General features: G+C 39.2%; 1 protein-coding gene across 1 annotated transcript in view; it reads left to right on the top strand.

Annotated features, from left to right (window-relative positions):
- LOC103609769 overlaps positions 1-8,953 on the top strand; it is a 10,149-nt gene extending 1,196 nt beyond the window's left edge. Inside the window, exons 3-4 of the mRNA XM_008594058.1 lie at positions 6,752-7,053; positions 8,825-8,953. Of these exons, the coding sequence (XP_008592280.1) occupies positions 6,752-7,053; positions 8,825-8,953 (431 nt within the window). The remainder of the gene's footprint in view (positions 1-6,751; positions 7,054-8,824) is intronic.
- The last annotated feature ends 1,773 nt before the right edge of the window (positions 8,954-10,726 follow it).

Below are 10,726 nucleotides of genomic sequence, written 5' to 3' on the forward strand. Positions count from 1 at the left end.
GTCTGCTTCTATGTGGAGCCTGTGTAGGATTCCACACTACGTTTAGACTGGATGTGTGTTAGGTTTCTTTCTGTCCTGACAGTTTCTCAGACACCCTTCCGTAGATGACCTTACCAGCTGTCAAGAGTGCTGCTGACACCTTTTGTAGACTGTCCCAGAATTGGGATCCACCTGATGCTGGACTCATGAATGGACTGAAGTTAAGTGCCTAAGAAGGAACCATAGACTTGACCAGCATCCCTGTCGCACCATAAAGTACTATCAACGTGACATCACTGCGGAGGTTGGCCTTGCTCACCTGCCTAGGTAGCGTTTGTCAGGTGTCTGGGCTGTGAGGTCACTCCCACCCTTTCCATAATGTAGTCTTTCTAATAAAGTCACCATGTGCAGCCCATGCCTAAAAGGGGGAAGTTTTCTTGCTCCTGCTTGTGGGCAGAGGACCTCCGAAATGTTTCATGATATTTCTGATTTAACACAATTTTTATATTTAAGTTTTATTCCTATTTTTCAGAACGGATTCTTGTATATTATTTCAACCTTGGTAATAATCTGGTGCTTCTTCACCCATGTTTTTCTGCACATTTTTCCATTGTTGGTCATCGTGTGCTCTTTCAATGACTCCTGTCCCCTCTGGTGTGCCCCCATTTTTGTGGGATGGTTTGTCTGGGTGAAGCAGATCAAGCATGACCACCCGCACAAGATGATGCTTCAAACTCACTTCATGTATTTCCTTCCCAGCAGTACATTCAGCATTGCTTCAAGAGCCACGGATCCTCTTAACGGAGAGGAAGTTTGAGATCCAGATATCACCACGATGTGTGCAAACAGCGATGGTGCTTTTGCTTCTTGGACTCTCAGTTTACAGAACTAGGCAGCAGGTGTGTCTACAGAACAGTGTACGTGCACGTGCGCATGAGTTTTTATAGAAGTCACCATCCCTACCTACAGGAAGCTAAGGGTGGGCTGAGGCTGAGGTCTCCAACTCCAATCCTTGGCCACATGGATTTCTCCAGCCCTGTCCCCTTGCTGATCTATGAGTCCACACTCCAGCACAGTAAACCTGGATTCCACCACCTGCCCTCAATAAGTGTATGGGTTAAATTACAGCGTATATGGACATCACTATCAGTGATGACTGCGTATCAACTGGAAAGCACTTCTTTACACAGTTACATTTGCCTTTACTGCTCCTGACACCACTCACTTCCATTGGGAACTCCTGAGGACAACCATTCGCACCCTTCTCCACAGAGGTTGTTTCACACGTTCAGATCCTCTGCATTCTTTCCTGGGATCCTCAACCTCCTGAAACATTATTTCTAGCTTTCATACAATAAGGTTGCTCTCTGGACTGTAAAATTACATGGAATTCAGTAAACGCATAATGTCATATGTCCCCCATTGCTGTATCCCACAAAGAGTTTCACTGTCCTAGAAATCCCCGGAAACTAATTATCTTTTAACTGTCTTTATGTCTTAACTTCTCAGGATGTTATGCAATTGTATTTTTATACTTTGTCTATTTTCACACTGAGTTTTTGGTGTGTTAGTTTATTTTTGTGTTGCTGTGTTTGGCTAATTCAAAAAGAAAACAGGTTTCTTTGGCTCCTGATTCTGGGGCAGCTGCATCTGATGATGGCTGCAGTCTGTTTCCTCTCATGGCAGCAAATGAAACAAGAGCCAGTGTGTACAGATCACATGGTGTGAGGAAGCAGGACAGAGAAACTAAGGAAGCTACACCCCTTTTAACAACCTGCTCCTAAGCACATTCGTCCACTCCTGGTGAGCTCAGTCACTTTCCATGGAATGCGTTCATCCTCACCCATGATCTAAACACCTCCCAATGGACCCTGCCTCCCATCACCACCACAGTGAAGATCAAATTCCTACAGGAGATTTGGAGGAGACAAATATTCAATTATGCCCTGTAGTATAATGCACTGAAGATTAATCTAGTGTTCATGGCTTAATAGATCATTTCGATTTATCCATAATACTCCATTGTTTGGATGTACCTCAGGATTTTTTCCCACTACAGTTGCTCATGGAATCATGAATACTTCCAAGTTTTAGTAATTTTGATTGAAGTTATCAAAACAATTTGAGGAATTCAGCAAGATGGAGAAATAGAAGTCACCAGCTTTCATTTCCTCCCTGAAATGTCCATTTGAAAAAACATTCACACCTGAAAATACGTTCAGAGGTGCTAAGGAATAGATCTGAAAGGTTACATCACCTTGACAGAGTACAGGGAAAAAAAGACATAATGAAGACATTAGAAAGGGCAGTTCTACATCAGACATATCCCACCTCCCCAACATTCATGGAGCACATAGTGGAGAGAGAAACCCTCCATGGAAGAAAAGACATCTGAAGTGAGCGCCCACGTTCACCACATACCCCAAAACAGGCCTATCCAAGGGAAACCCAGTGACAGGGCAACACCTTCATCCCAAGCTCCAGGCCCACTGCACCTGGCAGGCTGGCTTCTATAACCCCCAAGCCTGGAAGCCTCCCACAGATCCAAGCTTCATGCCAGGACTCATGACCCAGGTCTATAGATACAGAGCAAGACCAAAGTAGCAACATTAAGAACCAGTCCCAACACAAAGAAGTGCAGATCTACCAAATGCCTAACATGGAATTCAAAATAATCATTAAATAAGTTCAGTGAGCACAAGAGAATGACAGGTGGATAATGAAACAGTATCAGGAAAACAAGTCAACAAAATCAGAAGTTTAATGAAGAGATAGAAAACATAATAAAAATAATTGGAAATTTTGAAGACAAAACACAACAACTGAAATGAATATTTCCAAGGGAAACATCAACAACAGATTTCCTCAAACAGAAGAAAAGTTCAGTGAGCTCAGAAAAAAGTCTTCTGTAATTACCTAAGCAGAAGAAAGAACAGAAAAATGAAGGCACCCTGATAGGGTTCCTTTCATAAGACTATCTGTATAGCAAGTATTCTGAGGCCTCTTTTGCCTAAATGTGTTTTTATTACACCCTCACACACACACACACAAAAAAAAAAACTAGGAATCAATTACCAAAGAGGTGGAAAGAAATTAAATAAGACCACACAAAAAAAAAAAAAAACTAGGAATCAATTACCAAAGAGGTGGAAAGAAATTAAATAAGACAGAAAAAGATGGAAAGACATTCAATGCTCTTGAATTGGAAGAAATAATATTGTGAAAATATCTATACTACGCAAAGCAATCAACAGTTTCAATGCAATCCACATCAAAATACCAATGACATTCTTCACATAAATGTAAAAAACAATCTTAACATTCATATGGAGTAAGAAAGACCTTGAATAGAAAAAGCAATCCTTGGCAAAAATAAATAAATAAATAAATAATAAAATCAGAGACATAACACTACCTGACTTCTAATTATACTACAAAGCTATCATAACCAAAACAGCACATTACTGGCATAAAAATAATCACTTGGAACAGAAGACAGAACCCAGAAATCACCCCTCAGGCTTACAGCATTCTGATATTAGAAAAAGGCAACAAGAACATACATTGGGGAAAAGACTGCCACTTAAATAAGTGGTGCTGGGAACATTGCATATCCATGTGTAGAAGGATGAAAGTAGACGTGCACCTCTCAGCATACACTAAAATCAACTCAAAATGGATTAAAGTCTGCAGTACAAAACCTGAAACCATAAAATTACTAAGAGAAAATAAGGTGAAACACTTCAGGAACTATGTCTTGGCACAGAGTTTACAAATGTGAAGTCAAAACCAAACACAGCAGCAAAAGACAAAATAAACAAATGGGACTAAAAAACAAAAAAGCTTCCGCACAGAAAAGGAAACAATCAACAGAGTGAAATGACAACATACAGAGTGGGAGAAAATTTTTGCTAACTATGCATCTGACAAGGGAATAATGTACATAAAATACAAGGAACTCAGGCAATTACATAGTAAAAAATAAAAACAATTAAGAAATGGTCAAAGGAGCAAAAAAGATATTTTCCAAAGAAAACATGCAAATGGTCAAATGGTACATGAAAAAAATGCTTAACATCAGTAGTCATCAGGGAAATGCAAAGTAAAATCACCTTAAGATATAACCTCACCGTATTTCGACTGGCGATAATAAAAGTGATGTTGAATAACACATGCTGGCGAAGATGAGGAGAGAAGGGAACATTCCTGCTCTGTGGGCAGGACTGTAAGTTAGAAGAACCACGATGGAAAATAGTATGGAGGTTCCTCTGACAACTACAGATACATCTTCCATATGATCCAGCAATCCCACTTCTGAGCATATTCCCAAATAAATAGAAAACTTCATGTAGGAGGGACACCTGCACTCCCACGTTCCTCACAGCTCTTTTTAAAATAGCCAAGTTATGGAACCAACCTAAATGTCCATTGATGGATGATTTGATAAGGAAATTGTGGTGTATATACACCATGGAATACTACCCTGCCATAAAAAAGAATGAAATTATCCCATTTGCAACAACATGGATGAGCTTGGAAAATTTTCTATTGAGTGAAATAAGCAAAGCACAGAGGGATAAATTCCACATGTCCTCAGTAATAAGTGGGAACTAAGAGAGAAAGAAGAAAGGAAATAAAGACCACAGTGGTGTGTTGGACTTTCAGAGGGAGAGAACATACCTATGGATGCAAAGTTGAGTAGGGAAAAGGGGGAGGGGACAGGTGGGGGAGGATAATTATGTAGGGGACATGGGGTATAATCACAATTTGTGGTAATGTACTTATTGCCAGTATAGTTCTGGCCATCACCTCTTGGGCACTAGTGGTGACATTCAGCTTTGTACTCCGTGAATATTCACAACCATTAACAATATTGAATAACAATTTCAACATTACCACCGAATGTCATTACTGAGAAAAAATAACAAAACAAAAACAAACAAAGAATGCAGGGGTTCAAGGTACCAAAATGCCTGCACAGTTGAAAAATCTGCATATAATATTTAAGTCTCTAAAACTTGACAACTTGTGACCTATTGTCGACCAAATGTCTTGTCAATAACAAAAGAAGTCAATTTACACATATTTTGTTTGTTATATATATTATATATTGTGTTTTTACAACAAATTAAGCTAAAGAAGAGAGGATGTTATTGGAAACCTTGTAAGAAAGAAGATATATTCACATTGCTGTACTGTATTTATTGATACCATAGGTTCACATGGTCTGTGTGTGAGATGAGACATCTGTCTGTATGCACCTACATTGATAGTGTTTCTTGGCCACACAGTTTGTCTGAGAGTAATTTTGGGTCACTGTGGATCTTCAAAAGTTTTCAATATATTTATTAAAAGCAATTTTCATAAAAGTGGACACACACAGTTTAAACCCTTGTTATTAAAAGTAAACTATAAATAAAAACTTACTTTGAATGTTAATGATTTAGGTGCACCAATTGGACTGTCTAGTGAGCACAGTCATTTAGAACATGGTATTGATAACTCTCAGGTACAGGGCTCAATCCCCGTATCATGAAGTCTCAAAAAAATAAAATATATATATACACACACATATATATATATGATAATTAATTAAACAAATATATACAAATGCACCAATTAAATATAGGGAAAGTCAGAGTGAAACCAGAAACAAGACAAATTTCCACTGTCTGCAATAACCCACTTTAAATATAAACACACATATAGAGTAAAATTAAATGGAGAAATATGTACTATGCTAACACTAATGAAAAACATCAAGAGCAGTTTTATTTAACTCAGATAAAGCAGACTCTCGAGAAAAGAAACTTATCAGGGAGAAAAAATAGTATTTATAGTGATCAGCATCTGTGCAAAAAACATGACAGTCCTTAATGTGTATGTTCCTAACTTACACGTTAAGTGTCAAAATTTATGAGAAAGTAACTAATTGTATTAGTCAGTGTATTTTAGAGAAATAGCAATAATAAGATAGATAAGTATACAGATGATAGATGAAATTATATTTAATATGGGAGTTGGCTTACACTCCCTTATGCAGGCCGAGGAATCCAACAACACACCTTTTGCAAACTGAACTCCAAACAAAGACATTAGTATGATTTGGCCTGAGCCCATAGAACCAGAGGATTTGATGGTGTAACTCTCATTTTGAGAACCAGGGTGGTGGTGAAGGCCCAAGAATTAAGAGTTCTAATGTCAAAAGAAAGAGATAAACTGCTCTTTCCAGCCTGGAGTCTTTGGTGGGTACAAGAGTCATTCAGCCTGCATGACTCAGAGGGAAAACTAGGGGACACTGTCAGCTGCACAACCCTGATCCATGGCACCTCTTGAGAGATTCTATTGTCAAAATGCACTCAAGAGTTTTCTCAAAATTTCCATCTCACATCCAGGTGTAGCATATCTAGTAAAAAACTCCAATGGGCAGAGTCATCCTGAGCATCCAGGCACAGGAATCCTTCTGCCTGCCCTCAGACACCAGAGGCTCAGAGTGATGAGCACTTCTGGACACCTCATACATGCTCACAGGAGAGATACATGCAAATTTGGCCCCTCCCCTGCTCATGAAAAGCAGCTCATCTCCTGTCTCTGCTCATCCTGGCAAGGAGCCACCCCATGTCTGTGCCTTTCTCTGTGTCCACACCATGGGATCTGCACTGTTCTGGGTTTCCCTTCTTATCACTCTCAAAGGTAATGTCCCTCTTGCATCAGGCTCAGAAGTGACTGCTCCATATGGGCTGTTCTCAGTCTGTTTTCTCTGTGTTTGCAGGTGTCCTGTGTGAAATCCAGCTGGTGGAGTCGGGGGGAGACATGAGACAGCCTGGGGGTTCTCTGAGCCTCTCCTGCAAAGCCTCTGGATTCACCTTCACTAACTACAGCATGCAATGGGTCCGCCAGGCTCCAGGGCAGGGGCTGGAGTGGGTGGCACGAGTGAGTCAGCCAAGTGGAAGTAAACAGTGGTACTCTCCATCAGTACAAGGAAGGTTCACAATATCCAGGGACAACCCTACAAGCACAGTATCTCTTAAAATGACCAACCTGAAAGTCGAGGACACGGCTGTGTATTATTGTGTGAGAGACACAGTGAGGGAATGTCAGTGTGAGCCCAGACACAAACCTCCCTGCATGGAGACTTGGTGGTAGGGGGAGCTCAGGTCCCACATATTACAGAATTTCCACTCACAACCAGGTGCAGAGGATACCCTGAATTTCCTTTCAGAGTTTGGTGTTTCCTCTTCCTGTTCAGTAAAAATCGTACTCAGGAACTGTTATTTTTAATTCATTTGATTCCCTGGTGTCCCTTACCTTAAACTGATTAGTTTGAAACAGAAATTAAATTCATTTTTATTGTAAAATTTACATAATATATTTTTAATTTATTTATTTATTTATTTATTTAAAAATATTCTTAAGATACAAAGCTAACTGTCACCCCTCCTGCTCATGATGTGAGGGCCAGATTGATACTGGGGGCATACTCATTACCAGAAATTACTATTGTGCCCATTGTCCCCACCCAAGTATCCCTCAACCTCCCTCCAACTCCTCCTCTCATGTTATATACTGTCACCTCTCCCTCTGGGTGGCAGTTTGTTACCTCTCCCCCTGGGTGATGGAGATGCAAATAGGTTTACTCAAAGCCCATTTCTTCGGAGTAGTGAGAAGCCCTGAAGGGGTTAATTTTCCAGGAACCCTCAAGAGACAGGCATTCCTCCTTGGAAAAATAACACTGGACTGGGTTCTACTCCCAATATTTATTTTCCAGGGCAGGAGGTTACCAAAAAGGAAAACAGGTGGTTACAAAAAGAAGAGTACAATATTTGCCATGGCAACACTCATTAATTTGTAAAAAGTTAAGTTTGTCAACCAGGAAAAGCTTGTTCTCAGCAAACAGTTTTCTAACCCTACAGCAATTCCTTTGCATATTTACATTACAATCATGTAACTCTCTTAGCATATCAATCAGTAGGTTAACCTGCCAAGGACCTCTGTCCTTCAGCCAGTAATTTTGCTGTTTTACAATCCTTTATCTACAACCAAGACTTTAGCCTGGGGAAATTTTCCTGTCTTTTGCAAGCGTAACATTTCTATATGTCATTTTCAAAAGTTAGGTTATGCCTGAAACTACAGGGCTTTGGATGCTAGGCCATGTGAAATACACTTGCTTTATTAATATTAGTGCTCTGCACAATATACAACATTTTAAATATTGTACAGTGTACAGTTTAGTGGCACTTAATATACTCACGCTGCATTTTATGATCCACACTGTCTAGTTATAGAACATTTTTGTAAGAAAGTGAGCGGAGATGCCTGGTACCATTCAAGCTTTATTAAAAAAAAGAAATCTGTCAGGCTGTGCTCAAAGTAGCAGGCACCCCATGGCTGCCCTGAAAAGGGGACAGCACAAGGAGTGAGGGTGGTAGAGCTTATATAGTGTGCCGAGGGCTGGCTGACACCATCAAGGAGGGTAATGATGTTAATGTGCATCAGGGTGGGGAACTGTGTCCTTGTGGAACCAAAAGGGGTTTCTATTTAGGTCAGGAGGCTTCTCATAAAGGGAAGAGGGAGGGCAGGGAAGGAGGTGGCCGTGCCATTTTGTACTTGGGCTTGTCTAAGTTGGTGCTGTTTATGTTGCCGATCAGACAAAAAGGAAAGCCTATACCCTGCAATCAGTCACTTCTCCCATCTCTCTCTCCAAGCCCCTGAAATACACTAAACTATTTTCTATCTCTAAGGATTCACTTATTCTGGATGTTTCATATAAATGAAGTTATATGAGTTTTCTTCTTTCTGTAGATGAGTTTTATGGGGTCTTTATATACCATATTATGGATAGTAGACAAGTAATGGCTACAGTTTCTGTGGCTTAGAACATTTTAGCTCTGCTCCCTCGATACTATATGTGCCAACAACCAGGGAGCACCCCTTTTCCTTCCATTTCCCTCCCAGCCATGTTCCGGTGATGTGACAACATGTGGAATTCTCCATCCCTGACTCATTCAAGCACCAGCAACAGTGAAAACCCTGCCTTTGTGGACATAAAGTCAGGAAGAGAAACCCCCAGGAAGCTCATAGTGGAGGGAGCAGCAGGGAGAGGAGCAGGTGGAGAGGATACTGCTGCACCTGTGTGGAGACCTGGTCACCTACTGATGTGTGATTGTGTAGCTGATGGGGAAACACAGAGCAAAGGCTCTGAGAGTTACTGTGGGTGCAGACCACTGTCAAGAGTCCAGGCTGTCTCCTGAGAGGTGTGCACAGGGATCGTGACTGATCTGTGCTTCAAAGACTATGAAACCCAAAGTGATATCAGAATGACAGTTACCAGCAAGTGGGTCAGGACTTGCTGTCTGCATCCAATTGAGATTACAATCTTGTAAAGATGCAAACAAAGGAAAACCAACGTTTCCCAGGAAAGTTGAACAAGAGCTAGCATCTCATAACACATTCTGAAAAAGTTTCAGTACAAATTAAAATCACTGATGAACTTCAACTTTGTAATTTAGTTCAGAAATTTTTTGGCTATTTCAGGTCTTCTGTGGTTTTCAAAAAATTTTAGAATTTATTTTTATGAAAAAAGCTCACATTAGTGTTTTGATAATGTTTGTGTTAGATGCTATATTCATTATTCAAATCTCTGAACACACAATAGCTTTCCATTATTTGCGTCATTTTCTTTTATCTTTCTTTCTTTTCATCAGTGCTTCAGAGATTTCAGTATACAAATCTATAACTATTTGGTTAAATTTAGTTCTGAAATTTTAGGTTAAATTTAGTTCTGAAAGTTTAGGTTAAATTTAGTTGTAAATTGTGACTCATTCTATTCTAAATGGTATTGTTTTATTGATTTATTCTTTAAGTCGTTAATTGTTTGTGTATAGGAACACTGCTGACATCTGTGCATTGATTTTGTATCATGCAACAGTACTTGATTTATTTATTATTTCTCACAGTTATTAGGCAGAATTTTTAAACTTTTTCTACATGAAATCATTTAATCAGCAACAGAAACAGTTTTTATTCTCCTATGCTATGTGGATGTCATTTATTTATTTTTATTATCTCATTGCTCTGGCTACAACTTCCAGGTCTACCCTGTAGACATTTGGTGACAGAGGGTTTTCCTGTCTTGTTCTGATCACACATAACAAACCTTCAGCTTTCACAGTTAAGCATGTTAGCTGTGAGGTTGTCATATATAATGTAGTGAGGAATTTTTTTTCTATAAGTAGTTTGTGGAAATTTCTAATTATTAAAAAGATGTTCAATTTTGTCAAATCTATTTTTGGCATCTGTTTAGATCATATGTTTTTTCTCCTTCATTCTGCAATGTGGGTATCACATTTATTAACTTGCTTATTTTGAACCATCCTTGCATCCCAGAGACATCTCTACCTCTCAGTTCATCATGGTTCGGAATATATCATAATACTAACGTCATCAGAACAAACATAGGCTGGCTATTTGAGATCTTCCTAATTCTTTAACAAAGGTGTTCATAACTGTTATTCACTGTGATGCTTTTGTCGCATTTCATAACTTTTGTTACCTTGCCTTTTAATTTTTATCTGTTAAAATATTTCTGAAGTCACATTTTTATTTACCCTTTGACACAATGGTTCTTCACATGTGTGTTCTTTATTTTCCACACATTGCTGTATTATACCTTTTTGTTAGTATTGTTGTTTAATTTAAATTCAATGAGGTCAGAAAAGACATTAGATCAATTTTAACTTTCTTAAAT

The sequence above is a fragment of the Galeopterus variegatus genome, unplaced genomic scaffold (assembly GCF_000696425.1).
Source record: "Galeopterus variegatus unplaced genomic scaffold, G_variegatus-3.0.2 Scaffold10073, whole genome shotgun sequence".
Taxonomy (NCBI): domain Eukaryota; kingdom Metazoa; phylum Chordata; class Mammalia; order Dermoptera; family Cynocephalidae; genus Galeopterus; species Galeopterus variegatus.